The sequence below is a fragment of the Schistocerca cancellata genome, chromosome 3 (genome assembly GCF_023864275.1).
Source record: "Schistocerca cancellata isolate TAMUIC-IGC-003103 chromosome 3, iqSchCanc2.1, whole genome shotgun sequence".
Lineage (NCBI taxonomy): Eukaryota > Metazoa > Arthropoda > Insecta > Orthoptera > Acrididae > Schistocerca > Schistocerca cancellata.
In genome coordinates, this window is record NC_064628.1 from 280,751,853 (window position 1) to 280,775,917 (window position 24,065).

A 24,065-nucleotide genomic window follows, 5' to 3' on the forward strand; every position below is an offset into this window, starting at 1 on the left:
GTTCTTGTGTGGAAAATGTGCATCATACAGAGGTACCTGATGAAAAATTTTGTTTTCCTCCTCTGTGCAATCCATGTAATGAGCTGTCAGCGTTTTTAGTGGGAACAGGGATTTAGATCCTAAGGTAAAATTCTGCTTGTCATCTAGTGAGAAATGTATTGAGCAGAACTGTAGGAAGTTACTGAACGTTGGATTCCCACTGCCTTGCTGTCAAGATTTTTTTGTTCTCACAGTTGCCAACTTTCTAAAGTTGATGAAGTAATGTTATGATTTTTTGACAACGAAAACCAGTGAGATCCTTCATGTCATCCAGTACCATAATTTGCAGAAGCAAAAGAACTGCTGAGTTTCTTTAAAAGTTTTCCAGTACCAGATGATAAATACACAGCATTTTGTGGCTCCATCACAGTGAAATTGTATGGTAATTGTTGTAAATATCCACCTCATGTGGTCCATATGTCTTTGTCATGGTTGCAGCTTGTATCAATAATGAGTCACACTTTTTTATTATATTCTGAACTTTTAGGTTATTTTTTCTAATTTTTTGTAAATTTTTTAAAGGTATGTATTTCTTATGGCTTCAGGTATGCTACCCCATTCTGGACAAATTACTGAATGGATTGGAGGGTGGGACTGATTTATTAGGCCTCCATGAGGTTATTCTTTGTCCAGAGAATCAACTACTCCAGGTAAACTTAAGTGGTTGTTACCATTAATCAGTAATTAACTATTAAAGGTTAATATTTACAAATCAGAAGCTGATGTTCATACATGCTTGTCTATTTGGGCAAATTTGATTTTACTTAGATAGTGAATTAAACATTAAAGTAACTAATTTCACTTTGTTGAACCAGTAAAAATGTTAACTGTTATTTAGTTAACATATATGTATAAAATTTTAAAATTCTTAGAGTTATTTAAATTATGAGCAGAGAGCTGACATTGTACTAGATCAGTAACAATATTATGAAAAGGATAGGAGCTACTCACCATATAGTGGAGATGCTGAGTTGCAGGTAGGCACAACAAAAAGACTGTCAGAAAGTGAGCTTTCGATCAACAAGGTCTTTGTTGGAAACACACACACACACACACACACACACACACACACACACACATGACCAGAGTCTCAGGTTGCTGAGGCCAGACTGTGAGCAGCAGCACATGATGGGAGAAGCAAACAGGTGATGGGATTAAAGAGGAGGCTGGAGCAGGGAGGGGGAGGGATAATGGGGTAGGGGTGGGGGATGACAAGATGCTGCTTATGGGAGCATACAGGGATAAGGTGGAGACAGGGTGGGGCAGCTAGGTACAGTTGGGAGGTTATACAGGAGGGCAGGAGATATCAGAAAACGAGAGAAGTAAAAATACTGTGGATGCATTGGTGGAATAGAGAGCTATTTAGTGCTGGAATGGGAACAGGGAAGGGGCTAGATGGGTAAGGACAATGATTAACAAAGGTTGTGGCCAGGAGGGTGACTGGAATGTAGGATATATTGCAGGGACAGTTCCCACCTGCAAATTCGGAAAAGGTGGTGTTGGTGGTAAAGACCAAGATGGCACAGGCTGTGAAGCAGTCATTGAAATGAAGAACGCCGTGTTGGGCGGCATGCTCACCAACATGCTGATCCAGCTGTTTCTTGGCCACAGTTTGTAGGTGACCATTCATGGACAGACAGCTTACTGGTTGTTATGCAGCACAGTGGTTGCAGCTTAGCTTGTAGATCACATGACTTGTTTTACCAGTAGCTCTGCTTTTGATGGGATAGGTGATGCTTGTGGCCAAACTGGAGTAGGTGATGGTGGGAGGATGTATGAGACAGGTCTTGCATCTGGGACTATTACAGGGATATGAGCCATGAGACAGAGGACTGGGAACAAGGTTGTGTGGTGATGAACTAGGATATTGTGTACATTCGGTAGGCGGTTAAATACCACTGTGGGAGGGGTGGGAAGGATAGTGTGTTGGACATATCTCATATCACGGTACGATGAGAGACAGTCAAAACCCAGACAGAGAATGCGAGTCAGTTGCTCCAGTCCTGGGTAGTACTGAGTCATGAGGGGAATGCTCCCCTGCAGCCGGATGGTGGGATTTTTGAAGGTGGTGGACCCTCAGGGGTAGCTAGACTGTACAAAAGGGACTTCTTGATATGGAATGGATGGCAGTTGTCGACGTTGAGGTATTGCTGGTGGTTGGTAGGTTTGATATGGACAGAGATACTGATGTAGCCATCTTTGAGGTGGAAGTCATCATTGAGGAAAGTGGCTTGTTGGGTTGACTAACACCAGCTGAAGTGACTGTGTGAGAAGTTGTTGAAGTTGTGGATGAATGTGAGTAGGGTGTCCTCACCTTCTATCCAGATAGCAAAGATGTCATTAGTGAATCTGAATCAGATGAGAGGTTTGGGATTCTGGGTATTTAGGGAGGATTCCCCTAGATGTTCCATGAATAGGTTGGCAGAGGATGGTGCCATGCAGGTGCTCTTAGCCATACCACAGATTTGTTTGTATGTAGTGCCTTCAAAGAAGAAGTAATTGTGGGTGAGGATTTAGTTGGTCATGGTGCCTAGTAAGAAGGTTGTAGGTTTTGAATCTGTCGGGCTTTGGGAAAGATAGTGCTCAATAGCGGTAAGGCCATGGACATTGGAGATGTTAGTGAAAAGGGAGGTGGCATCAGTAGTGACAAGCAGGGCACCATTTAGTAATGGAATAGGAACTGTGGAGAATCAGTGGAGGAAATGGTTGGTAACTTTTATATAGGAGGGTAGTTCGTGGGTAGTAGGCCGAAGATGTTCATCTATGAGAGTGGAGATTCTCTCAGTAAGGTTACAGTAACAGGCCACAGTGAGGTGTCCTGGGAGTTTGGGTGTATGGACTTTAGGAAGCATGTAGAAGGTAGGAGTGCAGGGAGTGATAGGATTGAGGAGAGAGGGAGACTGGGGAGGGTTATTGGGATGGGCCTAAGGATTTGAAGAGAGACTGGAGATTCTGCTGGATTTCTCGAATGCGGTCACCATGGCAGGGTGTGCAGGTGGATGAATCTGACAGCTGATGGAGTCTTCTGCCAGGTAATCCTTGTAGTTTAAAACAACAGTGTGGAACCTTTGTCAGCTGGTAGGATACGAGGTGTGATTGGAAAGTTTTAAGAATGAATCCGCTGCTGCTTACTGGTTTGGCAGGAGGTACACGGAGGGTGATGAGTGAGTCATTGCCTTGTCCTTGAATGCCCCCTGACAGGAAACTGTGTTTTCTTTGTTCAGATTGTTGTCGTAGCTGGTTGAGTGTGGGTCTCTTAGGGCTTGTTGCCAGATTCTGCCTGCATGAAAATGGACATAAAAACAGACCAATGAGTTTGTGTGAATTTTTGTTTTAAACCTGGGAAATCAACTTCTGAGACTTACAAACTATTAAAAACAGATTTTTGAGATAATTGTATGAGCCAGTCAAATGTTTTTGTCTGGTTCATCAGATTTAAAAGCGGCCGCATATCACTTGTAGATTAACTACGGTCTGGCCATCCTTCCACCTCAAAAACTAATGAAAATGTTGTGAAAGTTCACGACTTAGTGCACTCTGATCGAAGACTTACAATTAGGGAGATGGCTGATGAACTTAATTTGAGTTTCTATGCAGTTCAGTCAGTTTTAACTGAAAACTGAACATGCATCGAGTGTCCGCAAAATTCATTCCAAAAGTGTTTTCAAGTGATCAGAGACAATACTGACTTGAAGTGTGCCAAGAACTGATTAATCCGACTAAAAATGACCCAGATTTGTTAAATATGGTAATTTCAGGTGGCAAATTGTGGTACATGATCCTGAAACCAAAGTGCAGTCTTCGCAGTCGAAGACTCCACGTCAAAGCAAAGTCGGTCTAAGGTGAAGACCATCTTGGTGGGTTTTTTTTTTTTCGATTCTACTGGTATTGTGCATCCCTTTTACATGTCATAAACAAGGTGTCACCTATAACGCTATCATGCATAACGCAATAAAGAAGAAGAAGAAGAAGAAGAAGTCGTCACTGGGGTTTGAACACAGGACCCTTTGTACAAAGGTCCAGTGCTCAATAAACTTCCCATGGAAGCTATATAAATTTGTTACACACAGTTATGTTTTTCCTGTGATCCATAAATCTGGTGGTGCTTTTAATAAATGTTTACACCCTTTCTCCAGGATGACAGCACATAGTATGAACTAAATCAGAGTTTTGGTTAAAACTCTATGACAAACAGAGTTTAGTTCTGATCTGAGTGTCTGACATCTGGAGGTCTTGGTGTCAGTACCACCCAGGACTAAAGCAACTGATTCTCATTCTCTGCCAGAGTTTCAACTACCTCTTGTCATGCCCTGAAATGAGGAATGTCCTACCTACTATCCTTCCCACCCCACCCACAGTGGTATTCCACTTCCAACTGAACCTACACAGTATCTTTGTCCACACACAATCCCTGCTCCCAACCCCTTGCCTCATGGCTCATATCCCTGTAATAGACCTAGATGCAAGACCTGACCCACACATCCTCCCACAGCCACCTACTCCAGTCCCGTTACAAGCACCACCTATCCCATCATAGGCAGAGTGAAACAAATCATGTAATCTACAAGCTAAGCTACAACCACTGTGCTGCATTCTACATGGGCATTACAAGCAGTAAGCTGTCTGTGCACATGAAGGGCCACTGACAAACTGTGGCCAAGAAACAGCTGGACCACCACGTTGGTGAGCATGCCGTCCAACACGATGTTCTTCATTTCAGTGACTGCTTCACAGCCTGTGACATCTTGGTCTTTGCCACCAACACCACCTTTTCTGAATTTGCAGGTGGGAACTGTCCCTGCAGTATATCCTACATTCCAGTCACCGTCCTGGCTTCGACCTTTGTTAATCATTGTCCTTACCCTTCCCTGTTCCCATTCCAGCACTAAACAGCTCTCTACTCCACCAGTGCACCCACAGTATTTTTACTTCTCTCATTTTCTGATATCCCCCGCCCTCTGTCTAATCTACCGACTGCACCTAGCTGCCCTACCCTCTCTCCACCTCATCCCTGTTTGCTCCCTTTGCTCCCACAAGCAGAGCCTTGTCATCCCCCACCCCTACCCCATTATCCCTCCCCCTCCCTGCTCCAGCCTCCTCCTTAACCCCATCACCCATTTGCTTCTCCCATCATGTGCTGCTGATCACAGTCTGGCTTCAGCAGCTTGAGACTCTGTATTTGTGTGTGTGTATTTCCAACGAAGGCCTTGTTGATCAAAAGCTCACTTTCTGACAGTCTTTTTGTTGTGCCTATCTGCAACTCAGCATCTCCACTATATAGTGAGTAGCAACTATCTTTTTCGTAATATTGTTACATTCCATACTGGCTTCTCCATTGTTTGCTTAAGGAAAGGAAATTAACTGCTTGCAAAATCCAAGAAGCTGCATGTATAACGAAAGAAAAATTTTAATGACTTGAAGTATAGTAGCAAATGTATTCAGCGTTAATTGTTCGTAAACACTGTATTTGTACTATACAGATAGAATCATAATAGAACGTACATTGCAGGCAAATAGGAGACATTAAAACAAACAGAAAAATCTGTTTGAATATGGGTCCCATTTTGTTAATGAATTACCATTTTTTATTCTGTCTGTAAGTGACCAAGAACTAGGTTAGCATCTTCTGTGCTCAAATTTAGATTTGTAACAAATGTGGCTCAGTGACTGAATGAGAGGCAGACTACAAATCTAAATACCTGAAGTCCAATCCCAGTTTGATTTTATGTTTTTTCCTTTCACACGTCATTCCTTTCACCTCTGGCAATGATTAGTGCATGTGAGAAAAAGCCAAATTGTACCATGATTTGGATTCTACATTAAACTGTAGGTCCTCCTTCAGCTGGACTAAGTCAGTTGACAACAGCTCTGCTTCATGCCCCAGTACATTTTTTCAAATATTGTTGTATTTTCTTATTTTGTATTGCTTTAAACTCTCATCATTTTTGTAGGTTATTTTAATAACCCTTGGAGAAAAACATCTATCAGATTATAACACTATTATTAAAAGAACAGTTGCTACTCACAATATAGTGGAGATGCTGAGTCAGAATAGGCATAATAAAAAGACTGTCACAAAATGAGCTTTTGGCCAACAAGGTCTTTGTTGAAAATAGACAAAACACACACACACACACACACACACACACACACACACCTACACGTACGTACAAACATACACATAACCACAGTCTCTGGCAGCTCAAGCCAGTCTCAGCAACTCTGCTATATGTTGAGCAGCAACTATCCTTTTCTTAATATTGTTACATTCCATCCTGGATTTTCCATTGTTTGATCTGTCAGATTGTCTTTCGTTGTTGTTTTGAATACAACCCGAACTCTACAGTCTTTGCGAAAAAACAGCAAGGCATAGTGAAAGAAAGCATAAGAATAAATGGAGCATGAGTAGTGATATTGGTTTGTGTATCTTTTAGATCATATAACCCAATTGAAAAACATCAAAGGATAACAGACAACATGTTTAATCGTGTGTGGTAGCAAAGAAAATAGGGATGAAGCTCATGGAAACTTAAGCTTGCTACTCTGACATGTCATCAGCTGGCACTTGGACATACATGGCACTTGGAATCACAAAAGGCTTGGACACCCAGAAAACATTCGTACTGATAACATATTGCTGTTGTGCTTTCCAATCTGAAGACTGATTTGATGCAGCTCTCCATGCTAGTCATCCGAGTGCAAGCCTCTTCATCTCCGAATAACTACTGCAGCCAATTCTCATTTGAACCTGCTTACTGTATTCATCATTTGGTCTCTCTCTGCAGTTTTTACATCCCCCACCCCCCTCCTCTTGTACTTCTCTCCATTACCAAATTGATGACTCGTTGATGACTTGAGACACATCCTATCAGTTATCCCTTCTTTTAGTCTGATTACATCTTAAATTCCTTTTTTCCCCAATTTGATTCAGTATGTCTTCAATTAGTAACTTGGTCGATCTATCTAATCTTCATCATTATTTGAGCACCATATTTCAAAACCTTCTGTTTTTATTGTTTTCAGAACTGCTTATTGTCCATGTTTCACTTTCATAGAAGTCCACACACCAGAGAAATATCTTCAAAAAAGACTTCCTAACACTTAAATTTGTACAAGGGTGGTTTGGTAAGTCTGGTAAATTGTAACAAAATAATGGAAACAATTTTGTTGTGCTTTCATGATTGATAAACTTGGTTATTCCAAGGATTGCATAAAGAATTTCAACAGTGTGCAGCATACAGTTCATTGTTGACAGCCATCTGAATTGGTCAGTGTGTTGTCTGCGTGTCAAAATGGAGGAAACCTAATTTTATGCTGTCATTAAACATGTTGGTTTGAAGGGTTGGACTGCCACACTTATCAAAACAGAATTGTATGAAGTTTATTCAGACTCTGCATCATTGAAAACCATTTACTTTTGGGTTAATGAATTTAAAAATGATTGGACAAGCAGCAAAGACAAAGCATGCTCTGACCTTCCCGCTGAAGTCACCACAATGGAAATTATTGACAAAATATAATCTACAGTAATGTAAGAGTGCCAAATAAAAATTTATGAGATTGCTGAGACTGTAGGTGTCTCAACTGAGCGAGCGTATAATGTCCTGCATGGAGAATTAGCTATGAAGAAGCTGGGTGCCACGATAGCTCACAGTTGATCAAAAGCATATCAAACACATTTCAACACAATGTCTGGTGATGTTAATCATGATCTGCAAGACTTTTTGTACCAATTTGTAACTGTTGATGAAACTTGGATCCATCATTATGCACCAGAGTCAAAACAGCAGACAGAACAGTGGACAAAGGCAGGTGATCGTGCACCAAAGAAGGAAAAGATCATTTTGTCAGGTGGTAAGGTGATGGCCACTGTTTTTTTGCATTTCCAAGGAATAATCCTCATAGATTACCTTGAAAAGGTAAAAGGTACTTCATTGTTGGATCATTTGAAACTTGAGTTGGGTGAAAAAAGATTGAGATTGACATGCTCTTTCGCCATTGTTATGGCTGATGTGTGGGATTATCTTGGCGAAAGAGCACTTTTTTAGTGTTCTTTTGCCAGGATAATGCACCATCACACACATCAGTGATAACAATGGCGAAAGTGCATGACTTGGGCTTTGAATTGGTTTCTTATCCTCCCTGTTCACCAGAATTAGCACCAAGTGACTTCTTTCTGTTCCCTTACTTTGGATTGCTGGAAAGATATTTTCATCACATGAGGAAGTGGTAGTTGCAGTCAACGAGAATTTTGCAGAGTTCGAGAAAACCTGTATTTCTGCATGTATGAAAAAGCTGGAGGATCACTGGCCCAAGAGTATATCCATCAGAGGAGACTATTTTGAGAAGTAATGTGAGTTGTTTATGAAACAAGCATTTTTTCTTGCTTTTTTTTATCGGGCTTATCATATCATTCCCATATTGGATGTTAATTAATTTTCTTTTTCAGGAGAGATTTTCTTGCTATAACCAGTCTACATATTCTCCACTTTGACCATCATCAGCTATTTTGTTGCCCAAATAGCAAAACTCATCAACTACTTTTTGTGTCTCATTTTATAATCTAATTCCTTCAGTGTCACGTGATTTAAATCAACTAGATTTGACTACTTTTGTTCTACTTCTGTTAACATTCATCTTAAACCACCTTTTGAAGCCAGTATCCATTCCGTTAAACTGCCCTTTCAAGTCCTTTACTGCTTCAGGCAAGATTACAATGTCATTGGGAGACCACAAAGCTTTTTATTTCTTCTCCCTGAAATTTAATTTCCTTCCCAAATTTCTCCTTGGTTTCTTTTACTGCTTGCTCAATGTGCAGATTAACATCGGGGATAGGCTACAACCCTATCTCACTCGCTTCTCAGTCACTGCTTCCTTTTCGTGTCCTTTAACTGCAGTCTGCTGTCTGTACAAGTGGTACGAGGGTCATTCCAAAAGAAATGCACACTATTTTTTTTAATCCATCTTTTATTGTACATGTTTGAAAGTTTTACAGTGTGTAGATACATCCTTTAGGAACAATATTTTCATTTCTCCACATAATTTCCATCCCTATCAACCGCCTGACGCCATCTTGGAACCAGCGCCTGTATACCTGCATGGTAAAATTCTGGACCAACCTGTTGGAGCCATTGTTTGGCAGCGTGCACAAGGGAGTCATCATCTTCAAACTTTGTTCCACGAAGAGAGTCTTTCAGTTTCCCAAAGAGATTATAATCACATGGAGCCAGGTCCGGACTGTAAGGCAGGTGTTTCAGTGTTTTCCATCCAAGTTTTGTGATCGCTTCCATGGTTTTTTGACTGACATGTGGCCGTGCATTGTTGTGCAGCAGCAAAACATCCTGCTTTTGCCGATGTGGTCAAACACGACTCAGTCGAGCTTGAAGTTTCTTCAGTGTCGCCACATATGCATCAAAGTTTATGGTGATTCCACTTGGCATGATGTCCACAAGCAAGAGTCCTTCGGAATCGAAAAACACCATAGCCATAACTTTTCCAGCAGAAGGCGTGGTTTTGAATTTTTTTTTCTTGGGTGAATTTGCATGATGCCACTCCATTGATTGCCTCTTCGTCTCTGGCGAAAAATTATGGAGCCATGTTTCATCACCTGTCACAATTCTTCCAAGAAATTCATCTCCACCATTCTCGTACTGCTCCAAAAGTTCGCTGCATACCGTTTTTCTTGTTTCTTTGTGAGCCACTGTCAACATCCTGGGAACCCACCTGGCACAAACCTTTTTTAACACAAACGCTTTCAATACTCTGCAAACACTTCCTTCCCCTATCCCAATGTAGCGTGACAATTTGTTCACTCTGATGCATCTGTCTGCAGTCACCAATTTGTTAACTCTCTGCACATTGTCTGAAGTGTGTGCAGTATGAGGCCTACTGCTGCGAGGACAATCCTCAATATTGCCGTGCCCGCTTTCATCACGTAACCTGCTTGCCCACCAACTAACTGTACTGTGAACGACAGCAGCATCTCCAAACACCTTTTTCAACCTCTTGTGGATGTTTCCCACTGTCTTGTTTTCACAGCACAGGAATTCTATGACAGCACGTTGCTTCTGACGAACGTCAAGTGTAGCAGCCATCTTAAAGACGTGCTGTGACAGCGCCATTCACGGGAACAGGTTGAACTAAGTTTGAAAACAAGTGGGAAGGATATATCTACACACTGTAAAACTTTCACACATGCAGAATGAAAATTATATTTTTACAAAAATAGTGTGCATTTCTTTTGGAGTGACCCTCGTAGATAGCCTTTCACTCCTAGTATGTTGTCTCCACTACCCTCAGAATTCCTGAGAGTGCATTCCAGTCAGCATTGTCAAAAGATTTCTCTAACTTTGCAAGTGCTATGAATGGAGATTTGCCTTTCTTTAGATAAGGCTTAGGATCAGTATTGCTTTGCATGTTCCTAAAGTTCTCCAGAATCCAAACTGATCTTCCCTGAGGTTGGCTTCTAATAAATAATTCATGTCAGTATTTTACAATCATGTCCGCCTCCATTGCTGAGCAATTAGCGCTGCTGACTTCCAAGCAGAAGACACGGATTTGATTCCCGGTACTGCCAGAGATTTTTCCTTGGTGTGAGGACTGGAACGGAGTGCATCAGCGTTATGATACCAACTGATGAGCTACATGACTGAGTAGTAACAGCTCCGGGTTATGAAAACGGACAATGGCCAGGAGAGTGGTGTACTGATCCCCATCCCCCTACGTACTTCATCAAATGACACCATCGGCAGAGGATGTCTCGGATCTAATTTCTCCAATACTCTGGGCATTTACCTATATCTTCCCTTGACACTTTCTTGAATAAAGATTTAACTCCTGTGTACTTCAACTTTTTGAGCAAGCATCACATCTCAAAACATGGTTGAATATAAGAGACAGTGGAGAAGCTGAGATGTTATACCCGTTTCGGTTACTTTAATTAGTATCCCAACCCACCATGTGGTTTTTTTATTGATAATATTCTTGAAGCATTTGGTTGGGGTGTAGCCTTGTATGGAATGAAAATGGAACAATAAACACTGCAAACAAGAAGTTAAGTTTGAGCCTAGTTGTTGGCAGAAGACCAAATGCACTCATTCTCAAAATCAGTTTGGAAAATTTTGAAGGAATGGGAAAATTGGAAGGGGAGACCATTACACTATAGTCGTAGAAGTTACAGATGAAGTGATATTACTCTGTAAATATTATAGAAAGAGTTATTGGAAAATAAAACAAGCCAACTTTGAGAAACACAGTAGCGTTATGTGAGAAAAACTGAAAGCTACAGCTCCAAAAGTTTCTGTTTGATAATACTGTAAAGAACTACTCATTGCAATTAATGATGGTTCATGCAGCTCTATACCAAGACAGAAAATATTAGTCACTGATAGAAGATGTGGAACAGTCTGGCTGAATTCAGAGTGCTCACAGATGGTAGTGAGACGAAGACTAGTGTTGATCTCATATAAAAAGAAACAAATCTTAGAAAATTATCAGTTATGTAAATAAATAAATTCAAGGTTGGACAAACTACTCAACAAACATAAGAAGTATTCATGGATTAGATATATACTATGCATCCCTGTCTTGGGTTCAGAATGGGTTTTTGTGTTGTGGTACTAAAGTCTTTAACATTGCTGACAGATATCAGGGCAGGAAATTGGAAAACCCCATCTCGATCCTTCCTACCAACACCAGCTTTTCTGAACTGCTCAAGTGGGGATCCCTCCTGCAATATACCCTACATTTCCGTAATCCCCCTGGCCTCAGCTTTTGTTAGTCCTTGTACTTCATCCACCTATCCCCTTCCCACACCAGCACTGCACAGCCTTCTGTTCTACCAACGCATCCACAGTCTTTTTTTCTCCTTATCTACTTCTCTTCTTTTCCACTATCTAACTTCCTGACTGCAGCAAGCTGCCCTACCCTGTCTCCACCATGTCTCTGCATAATTCCACAAGCAGCACTTTATTATCACCCATCCGTACTCAGCTATCCCTACCCCTTCCTATCCCAGACTCCTTACCCCCATCACCTAGATTACTTCTCCCATCATGTGCAGCTGCTTGCAGTCTGACATCAGTGGCCACAGACACCCTGTCTCCACCATGTCTCTGCATAATTCCACAAGCAGCACTTTATTATCACCCATCCGTACTCAGCTATCCCTACCCCTTCCTATCCCAGACTCCTTACCCCCATCACCTAGATTACTTCTCCCATCATGTGCAGCTGCTTGCAGTCTGACATCAGTGGCCACAGACAGTGGTCATGTGACTGTGTGTGTGTGTGTGTGTGTCTATATATATATATATATATATACTTAAAAACAAAGATAATGTGACTTACCAAATGAAAGTGCTGGCAGGTCGACAGACACACAAACGACCTGCCAGCACTTTCATTTGGTAAGTCACATTATCTTTGTTTTTAAGTATATTTTTCCTTCGTGGAATGTTTCCTTCTATTATATATATATATATATATATATATATATATATATATATATATATATATATATATATATATATATATGAAAGTGCTGGCAGGTCGACAGACACACAAACAAACACAAACATACACACAAAATCCAAGCTTTCGCAACCAACGGTTGCCTCGTCAGGAAAGAGGGAAGGAGAAGGAAAGACAAAAGGATATGGGTTTTAAGGGAGAGGGTAAGGAGTCATTCCAATCCCGGGAGCGGAAAGACTTACCTTAGGGGGAAAAAAGGACAGGTATACACTCGCACACACACACACATATCCATCCACACATACACAGACACAAGCAGACATTTGTAAAGGCAAAGAGTTTGGGCAGAGATCATCTCTGCCCAAACTCTTTGCCTTTACAAATGTCTGCTTGTGTCTGTGTATGTGTGGATGGATATGTGTGTGTGTGTGCGAGTGTATACCTGTCCTTTTTTCCCCCTAAGGTAAGTCTTTCCGCTCCCGGGATTGGAATGACTCCTTACCCTCTCCCTTAAAACCCATATCCTTTTGTCTTTCCTTCTCCTTCCCTCTTTCCTGACGAGGCAACCGTTGGTTGCGAAAGCTTGGATTTTGTGTGTATGTTTGTGTTTGTTTGTGTGTCTGTCGACCTGCCAGCACTTTCATTTGGTAAGTCACATCATCTTTGTTTTTAAATATATTTTTCCTTCATGGAATGTTTCCTTCTATTATAACCGTATATATATATATATATATATTTTAGATGAAGGTCTTTTCGTGGCCAAAACCCCACATGTTTAGTAGTCTTTTTGTTGTGCCTCTCTGCAACTTAACATCTCCTCTATATTGTTATTAACGCTAAAGTTAGTACAAAACGGGTTTTGATTTTACCATTAGATGAAAAGACTTATTAGATGAAAAAAGCACCTGAATAATTTAAGAAGTAGATAATTTTCTGTTCCAACTCCGTGAAGACTCTGTTTAATGATAGAATTTATGGTAAATGAAATCAATTAGTTGATTAATGAACATTAGATCTGTTTAAATGTGGTTGTTGATAAAACAATAGGATTTTAGGTACTATTGTCCTTATAATGAGAGCTCTGGGTTTTCTCAGATCATTTGAACTGAATGCCAAAATGGATCCTTAAGATAGGTGAGATATATGATCGCCATGATTTTCTACAGCCCAATTTTGAAATCAGTATCTCTGCAGGACTACTGTTATTATTGATTTTAAGCCTTTATTTGTTGTTGTTGTAATGATGTGTTTCGTAGTTGTGTGTCAGTGGTATTTAACACATTAATAAATAAATAAATGAGAAATAGAAGTGATGTGTGCATCTGGTTGCTTTACTTCCTGAAAGAATTTATGTGAGACTGTGGTTCAGCCCTGTTTTGGAGGTCGTGCTTGAATGCTTCTTGTTGCATTGAATAGTTAGTGGATATTATGTTTGTAATAACCAGATGATGACCAAAGCCCCTTTTGGAATTATGGAAACACATTATTTCTCATTGTCAAAGCCAGCTTAGAAATTTAAAACTGGAAGCAGGCAGAAGGTAAAATAATACCATAATTACGTGATTACTTAATTTACACTGCCGAAGGACTCTAAGCCACTACCTTTGGATACATTATTTCTAATCAGTTTTGTTGTTTTTGTGTTGTTGTACTTTTTGTCTTTGTCTTGGTCTTCTTTGATGGGTGGATGATTTTTGTGTGTGTTGCAGACACATTTTTGAGATTTTGTCCACATACAAAGACATAGTTATTTTTGTTTTAATGGAAATGTTCTTAAAGGACTGTAGGTGCATCTCAACAATGGATTCTGTTTACTGCTTTTATAATTGAATCATATAGCTTTCATATCTATCTAATTTTTTAATATACCTAAAAACAAAGATGATGTGACTTACCAAATGAAAGTGCTGGCAGGTTGACAGACACACAAACGAACACAAACATACATACAAAATTCAAGCTTTCGCAACAAACTGTTGCCTCATCAGGAAAGAGGGAAGGAGAGGGAAAGATGAAAGGATGTGGGTTTTAAGGGAGAGGGTAAGGAGTCATTCCAGTCCCGGGAGCGGAAAGACTTACCTTAGGGGGAAAAAAGGACGGGTATACACTCGCACACACACACATATCCATCCACACATATACAGACACAAGCAGACATATTTAAAGACAAAGAGTTTGGGCATAGACGTCTTCCCGAATTTCTCCGTCCTTTAACATAATTTTTTAATACATTGTTTTTTTTTTTTTTTTTTTTTTTTTTTACATCCTGAAAAGTAACAACTCTGCTGAAAAAATAGCTATCTTACCATATTTTTAGCTATAGTAAAGCTAGAAACTTTATAATGTAAAAATAATAATGTTATTGTTGTTGTTGTGATCTTCAGTCCTGAGACTGGTTTGATGCAGCTCTCCATGCTACTCTATACTGTGCAAGCTGCTTCATCTCCCAGTACGTACTGCAGCCTACATCCTTCTGAATCTGCTTAGTGTATTCATCTCTTGGTCTCCCCCTACGGTTTTTACCCTCCACGCTGCCCTCCAGTACTAAATTGGTGATGCCTTGATGCCTCAGAACATGTCCTACCAACTGATCCCTTCTTCTAGTCAAGTTGTGCCACAAACTCCTCTTCTCCCCAATTCTATTCAGTACCTCCTCATTAGTTATGCGATCTACCCATCTAATCTTCAGCATTCTTCTGTAGCATCACATTTCGAAAGCTTCTATTCTCTTCTTGTCCAAACTATTTATTGTCCATGTTTCACTTCCATACATGGCTACGCTCCATACAAATACTTTCAGAAACGACTTCCTGACACTTAAATTTACACTCGACGTTAACAAATTTCTCTCTTCAGAAACGCTTTCCTTGACATTACCAGTCTACATTTTATATACTCTCTACTTCGACCATCATCAGTTATATTGCTCCCCGAGTAGCAAAACTCCTTTACTACTTTAAGTGTCTCATTTCCTAATCTAATTCCCTCATCATCACCCGTCTTAATTCGACTACATTCCATTATCCTCGTTTTGCTTTTGTTGATGTTCATCTTATATCCTCCTTTCAAGACACTGTCCATTCCGTTCAACTGCTCTTCCAAGTCCTTTGCTATCTCTGACAGGATTACAATGTTATCGGTGAACCCCAAAGTTTTTATTTCTTCTCCATGGATTTTAATACCTACTCCAAATTTTTCTTTTGTTTCCTGTACTGCTTGCTCAATATACAGATTGAATAACGTCGGGGATAGGCTACAACCATGTCTCACTCCCTTCCCAACCACTGCTTACCTTTCATGTCCCTTGACTCTTATGACTGCCATAATAATAATAATAATACTTACATTAATAAAAATTTTAGACAATCTGATTTAAAGTGGTGTGTAATACCATGCTTTTGCATTAGCCTTTACTTACATAAAGAGGTTTTTTAACTTCTTTTATGAGAAGAGGAATAATTGCTCCATACTAAACGTAAGATTATTTTTCAAAAGCAATATGATTCTTTTACACAAAATATTTTATAATAAAGCATAAAGCTTGACTTCGTAAAATTATCAAGTTTGAGAAACTTTTACAAAACAATTTTCTGCTGGTTTGTATGGTAAAATTTGAAACAGTACAATTTACACAGCATACCTTAGCAAGCACTACACTGCTAGCATGTTTCATTTCATGACACTTTCCCTGTCAGCTTCTTCCTTCACAGAGGATGCCAGTCCAAGTATGTATAGGTTTTGCTGTACACAACCTCGTCCATTTGTTGTTTGTTTTGAAAATGCTGCCTTTAGTTAGAAGGATTGATTATTCTTGACTGTTGTTTCATCTCATTGTTTGGGAAATGTTTTGGTGGTAGCATATTTAAGACTATTTGGGAAAATAGCACTATGACAAGATTCATTACATAAATAATTCCGTATGTTGCAAACAGCTGAACAATAATCTATTTGATTCTTCTACTACTGATTTAATTGTAACAACACAAACCTTTATTTTTAAAGAGTTGATAAGATTAAATGTGAATGGACAGCAGAAGATGAAGATTATTTGTAGAGGTAAGCTGTTGTTGTTGTTGTTGTTGTTGTTGTTGTTATCTTCAGTCCATAGACTGGTTTGATGCAGCACTTTGTGCTGCCGTATCCTATGCAAGCCTCTTCATCTCCAAGTAACTCCTGTAACCTACATCCTTTTGAATCTGCTTAGTGTCTTCATCTCTTGGTCTACTTCTATGATTTTTACGCCCCACGATTCCCTCCAAAACTAAATTGGTGATCCCTTGATGCCTCAGAATATGTCCTACCAACTGGTCCCTTCTTTTAGTCAGGTTGTATCACAATTTTCTCTTCTCCCCTATTCTATTCAGCACCTCCTCATTAGTTACATGATCTTCAGCATTCTTCTGTAGCACCACATTTCGAAAGCTTCTATTCTCTTCCTGTCTAAACTATTTCTCATCTATGTTTCACTTCCACACATGGCTATACTTCATACAAATACTTTCAGAAAAGACTTCCTGACACTTAAATCTATACTCAATGTTAACAAATTTCTCTTCTTCAGAAACGCTTTCCTTGTCATTGCCAGTCTACATTTTATACCCTCTCTACTTTGACCATGATCAGTTATTTTGCTCCCCAAATAGCAAAACTCTTATGCCTGAAGAAGGAGCCACTGACTCTGAAAGCTTGCCTGGTACAACAGTCTTTTTATGTGTGTATTCTGCCGCCACTTGTTGAGTAGACTTTTTATCTATCCAATTAAATAACTTTGTGGTGTTTGCACTTTGTGTTGTTCATGGAAGAAGGCGAATCCTTGCATTAAGTGGAAATTGTTTTGTCTTCTACATCAGGCAATTTGCAGTTGTTTGCAGTTACTTTATATAGGGCATTATCATACCCATCACTGAGATGTTGTTGATATTTTATTAATTGAATCGCTCCATGCAAAAGGGCTTTAAAAAAAAAAACTTCTGGATTCTACAGTATGAGTGCAAAGCTAAGGGAAAAATCACTGTTGTTTATTGACCAATTACAAAAGTCCTTATAGAGATTCAAAGAATTTGAAGTATTTTAAGTCCTTTTTGTATGGACCAAAATAGATTTTTATGTTTTCAGTATTTTCTTGGGGAAAAGATAATGATTCATATATTACTTTGAGGGTATGGCTATAGTTTAGGAATGTGAAAGAATCATGAGAATTACAGAAAGTAAAACAATTGGTTTTCAATCAATATTTATTAAGAAAATAATGGAGAAGGAAAAAATGCAATACTGTTTCGAGTTTCTTTAGTCATCTTACTCTTGTGAATTAGCAGCTTCACTTTTGTGCCAACATGTAATTTCAAGTTAGAATTCTTGATATTCATTAAGTATATAAGTGAGTAATCTTGCAATGTCCTTTATTTTTGTTGCTTGTGCTGGACTTTTCCCCTTGGAATATGCACAGTTTGTTAGAAAAGTAGAATTTGAAATACGCCCAGGTTGAGAGAGCCTGTGTGTTTCATGATATCATCAGTAAACTGGATGTTGTTAAACAACCACAGAGTCAGATACTGTATGAAAAATGCATCATTATGCTGATGCCAAAATGTGCTTTCTTGTCTCATGGTACTGATCTTGGTTCAGTTTCTTCTGATATGCAGTTTCTTTTATGAATCATTGGCCACCAGTTTTTGAAATCCAAAAAAAACTCCTGTTTTCACTTCTCATACTTCAAACTTCATGGAAGTGCTGCTTTCTATGGCCAGTTTGGTTATTTCATGCGTGGAGTACAGTCAATCATACCGTCTAAGGGTGCATTTAGTTGTAGCAAAACCCCAGTAACAGGACAAAAAAGAATCACCTGTGACAGCAAAGAATTGCTCTTTTTTTTCTTTAACTTCGCTAGTGTATATTAAAAGTAGAAGGAGAATTACTAAAGTATGGTTCTTATTCTGTCCTGCACAGTTGTTGGGCAACAAATGTAGCCCTGTAATTTCAAGAGGAATGTCCTGTGGTGCAAAACACATAAGTAGTCATCTGGCACAAGTAAAGTGTTTTGTGGACAGGGAAAACTGGTAACTGAATGTTGTGCATAAAATCTGTTGCCAGAGAGAATATGTGGGAATGATATTTCATTAGAGTTTCAGCTTCTTTTAGCCTTTTCCTTGTGCTCTATCATCTCAGCCAATGCACACCTTTTTGCCACGTCTTTAAAAAGGGGATTTTGAATCTTAACTTTTAATTCTTCACCCAAGCAGCATGCATCTACCTGAGGTGACCCAAATGACAAGGAGTAGTTTTCATTGAAAAACAAAGCAAAAGTCTGGTTGCTACATTTAACATCAATAAGTTCCTCCTTGAGTGTTTTATGAATCAATTTTCTGTTGAGTCTTGTGTCTAAATATGTACTTGTCCTCCAAGAGTAGTGGCTTTCTTTTACTGGTTAGCTGTTTATATGTTCCTTGATAAGTTATCAGATTTTGGGTGACAAAATGTTTACACTGGGACTTTCCCTCTTTAGTCATGTGTAGTGTGATCTAATATAGACAGCTTTCCCAGTCGTTCCATTCTTTTGTCAGTTATAGCTAGAACAGCCAGAAATGCTTTGTAATGTACCTTCCTTTTGTTGTTGCACAGAATTACATGGGCAGCAAAAACTTTGGTCACTTGTCGAACTGAACCCTCTTTTCTGTGTCAGTGTCGCTGGACGTATGTCTGGATATGAATACCTTGTTCATCCTCGTAGGGGAGGTCATGAAGCTATAGAAAAATAGCTTCCTTTTCATCAGCACTAATGGCTTGAAAGCACTTGAATCTCTTGCAACTGTGAACATAAAATAATCCAGTCTAGAAACCTATTTAAGCAGTTAACAGGATTGTAATACAGTATATCATATACTACAAACACTAGTAACAGTGTTCAAGAAACTGTCAGGAACATCCAGTATAGTTATGAATTACCTACAGTCAGATGATTTAATTTTATTAGCTTGGTGCATAAGTTCATAGTGTTTTTCTTTTGCATGTTGGTATGCTGGTTGCTGTGGGTTTATTTATGGATTGTCATTTTTTATTTGTAGCTCACTGGCGCTATGTGAGTTTTACATATTATAATTTTGGTATTTGGAGATAGTGAGTTGAGCTGTGGGTGCTATAAAATGGAGTGCCAAGTGGAGATATAGGAACATTTCCAAAATATTCTTCTGTTTGACTTCAGCAGAGTGTTGACAGTAGTGGAGGCAGCCAGAAACATTTGCTCTATGTATGGGGATAATACCATTGAACAGAGCACAGCAAGAAAATGGTTTTCTTGTTTTAAGGAGGATTGTTTTGACATTAGAGACTTTCCACATTCAGGAAGACCTTTGACATTTGATTAAGATCATTCAAACGCTTTAATCCACAATTATCAATGTCAGTGTACTCAAGAACTGGCAAATGTGATGAACTGTGATCATTACACCATGGTGTGATGTTTGCATGCAGTGTGGAAGTTTCAGAAATTGGGTGTATGGACACCGCATGCTGTAAGGCAAAAACACAAAAATCAGCAGGTGGCCATATGTTCATCTCTGCTTGCTCGTCATGAATTGGCTAGTGAATAACACTGACCATTCATATCCTGTATCATTATTGGCAATGAGAAATGGTGTCTTTATGCTGACATAAGGAAAAGAAAGGAGTGGTTGATCCCAAACAAAGCAGCAACTCCTCTTACAAAGACCTGCATGCATCCACAGAAGATAATGTTATGTACCTGGTGGAACAACAGTGGTGTGGTGTACTATGAATTGCTTCCTTGGGATGTAACCCTCACTGCTGACATTTATTGTCAACAACTGAGACATCTTGCAAATGCAGGCCAAGAACGACCTGGAAGACATCGTGAAGTGATGCGACTCCATGATCACACCTGTTCGCATTCTGGTAGACTGACAAAAACTCTATACGGGAGCTGGGTTGGGAAGTCATTTGCACCCAGCTTATTCACTTTATTTTGCACCCTCAGATTTTCATCTTTTCTGATCTCTACCGAACAACTTTCGAGAAGCTTCTTTTCTGGGAGAAAATGTGCTCCAAACATGGCTTCACAAGTTCTTCACTTCTGAATTACATGATTTCTACAGTTGGAGAATCAAAAAGTTATTGCAGCATTGGCTGACTGTTGTAAATAGTGAAATAGAATACAGTATTGATGACTAAAGTCTCTGTTATATATATCTGTTGTGTTTATTAATCTTATGGAAAAATACTATGAACTTATGCATGAACCCAATAGCTGTTATGCATTGTACTTTATAGTCAATTCATTCTTGAACTTTTAGTTTTGCTGTTTTTGAAATATTCCTCTTTCCTGTTAAAGGATTGCTTTTCATTTTTTGCCTGGATACAGTGGGGCCTTCCATCTCTTTCAGAAATAAAACTGGAAATATTATCTACAGAAGAAATGTGTATGTCTACAGTGTACAGTATCAGCTCTTGCCCTCCAACAAATAAATTGTACAGTTTGGCCAGTATATTTTGCACATTAAAGTTAACAGAATTATCCTGAAAGTGTCCAACTTCTGTGCTGAAATGCAGTTTCTTAGAAAGAAGGGCTTCAGTCCTGGAGTGAATTCCTTTCTGCGTAGAATTCTAAACAAAAAACTTCAGTCCAAGCAGTGGACTAAATACCTTTATGCTCAGAATGATGGAAATCCCCATAAAGGTATGATTTCCGTCAAAATTTCATTTTGGAAATTTTGCGACTGAAGCCCTTTCTGCGTTTAGCAGTTCAGTTGTGGTTGCTCATATTGTTAGATGTGTGTGAATTTTTATTTGTCTTTCTTAACTATTCAGTCTTTTATGGCAGTGTGCGACTTCACTAACCATTGTGTAGCTGCAGACATAGGCATACTTGCAATCTTTTGTGGTGATTATTTCCACTTAAAAATAAGTGGATATTGGAGAAAACTGAGTAGGCTTCATTAGTAGAAATTGGTGTGTTTTCACTTTCATATCAGCAGTTGTTATCCTCATTTAAGCAACAAAATTCACCCATTCACCATTAGTGAGTATATGTGTAAACACATGCTTTCCAAGTGTTTATTCAGTTTTTCTTTGGAATTACACATGAGTGTAATGTCTCTTAAACAAAAATTTGTGCACATTGTCAGTTTTGTATGTAGCTGTGCATTTTGAGAATAGATTTTGTGTTTATTTGTACTAAAAACTGGAAATATTCTAAATATGGTGATTACATTTCAGAATACTGTAATATATTTTATACACATTTTGTTGAGAGAATCAGACTGCAGTCAGAAGTGAGTATTTCAGTTGTTATTTAGCATTGTTATGTGATATGAATGAGAATAATACACTGAAGTGCCAAAGAAACTTGCACAGGTATGCATATTCAAATACAGAGATATGAAAATTGGCAGAATACGGCACTGCAGTCGGCAACACCTATAGAAGACGACAAGTGTCTGGCTCAGTTGTTAGCTGGGTTACTGCTGCTACAATGGCAGGTTTCAAGATTTAAGTAAGTTTGAACATGGTGTTACAGTTGGCGTACGAGTGATGGGACACAGCATCTCCGAGGTAGCGATGAAGTGGGGATTTTCCTGTACGACTATTACACAAGTGTACTGTGAATATCAGGAATCCAGTAAAACATCAAATCTCAAACATCATTTGACCGGAAAAAGATCCTGCAAGAACGGGACCAACGACGACTGAAGAGAATCGTTCGAGGTGACAGAAGTGCAACACTTCCGCAAACTGCTGCAGATTTCAGTGCTAGGTCATCAACAAGTGTCAGCGTGTGAACCATTCAACGAAACATCATCGATATGGGCTTTTGGAGCTGAAGGGCCACTCATGTACCCTTGGTGACTGCACGACACAAAGCTTAACGCCTCACCTGGGCCCATCAACACCGACATTGCACTGTTGATGACTGGAAATGTGTTACCTGGTTGGATAAGTCTCATTTCAAATTGTATCATGTGGGTGGACGTGGACATGTATAGGTATGGAGACAACCTAGTGAACCTATGGACCCTGCGTGACAGTAGGGGACTTTTCGAGCTGGTCGAGGGTCTGTAATGGTGTGGGGTGTGTGCAGTTGGGGTGATATGGGATCCTTGATATGACTCTTGACAGGTGACACATATATAAGCATCCTATCTGATCACCTGCATCCATTAACGTCCGTTGTGCATTCCGACAGACTTCAGCAATTCCAGCAGGACAATGTGACACCTCAAATGTCTAGAATTGCTGCAGTTGCTCCAGGAACATTCTTCTGAGTTGAAACACTTCCTCTGGCCACCAAGCTCCCCAGGCATGAACATTATTGAGCTTATCTGGGATGCCTTGCAATGTGCTGTTCAGAAGAGATCTCCACCCCTCATAGTCTTCTGGATTTATGGATTCATGGTGTGAATTCCCTCCAGCACTACTTCAGACATTAGTCGACTCCATGCCAAGTCATGTTGCGGCACTTCTGCGTGCTCACGGGGGCCCTACACGATATTAGGCAGGCGTACCAATTTCTTTGGCTCTTCAGTGTATATTCAGCAATGGAAGGTCCAGGTTGGAATATCAGCAATATTATGAAAAGGGTAGATTGCTACTCATCATAAAGAATACCTGTTGAGTTGCAGATGAGCACAACTAGGAGACTGTCACACTTTGAGCTTTTAGTCAAAACCTTCTTCAGAAAGGAAAACATGCACACATTCACACGAGCAAGTACACATCTTGCACACATGACCACTATCTCCGGCTGCTCCAGACAGAAAGCAGCTGTGTTGTTTCAGATGGAAGCAGCAATCCAGAGTGGTCCGGGGAAGGGGAGGGATAACACGGTACTGGTGGATGGAGAGAAGTCGATGCAGCCTGGCAGTGTGTAGAGCGACTAGATGGTGTTAGTTCAAGGCTGCCAGTTGTATTTTCAGGAGGCTGTGGGGAATGGAGGGGGGGGGGGGGGGGAGGGGATTCAAAAAGGAGAGGATCAGAGAAGGGGAAAAGACCAGTGGGTAAATTGGCAGAGAGCAGTGCCCAATGAGGGTGTGGGGATGTGAATTGGGAGGAGGTGGTAGTGCAGTGAGGGCAGAAACTGTTGGGTGAAGGCAGAGGGGACAGTAGGTTATTGTAGGTTGAGACCAGGATGATTTATGGTGCGAAGAATGTGTTGGAAGGACGACTCCCATCTGTGCAGTTCAGAAAAGCTAGTGGTGGCAGGGAGGATCGAGATGGCTCAGGTTGTGAAGCAGCCATTGAAATCAAACATGTTAAGTTCAGCTGCATGTTGCGCCGCAGAGCGGTACACTTTGCTCTTGGCCTCAGTTTGGTGGTGGCCATTCATCCCGGTGTTCCTGAAAGATCTGTTGTTGTTGTGGTCTTCAGTCCTGAGACTGGTTTGATGCAGCTCTCCATGCTACTCTATCCTGTGCAAGCTTCTTCATCTCCCAGTATCTACTGCAACCTACATCCTTCTGAATCTGCTTAGTGTATTCATCTCTTGGTCTCCCTCTACGATTTTTACCCTCCACACTGCCCTCCAATGCTAAATTTGTGATCCCTTG

General features: G+C 39.9%; 1 protein-coding gene across 1 annotated transcript in view; it reads left to right on the forward strand.

Moving 5' to 3' along the window:
• LOC126174945 (protein fuzzy) overlaps positions 1-24,065 on the forward strand; it is a 149,170-nt gene that overhangs the window by 52,406 nt on the left and 72,699 nt on the right. Inside the window, exon 4 of the mRNA XM_049921402.1 lies at positions 585-689. Coding sequence (XP_049777359.1) covers positions 585-689 — 105 coding nt within the window. The remainder of the gene's footprint in view (positions 1-584; positions 690-24,065) is intronic.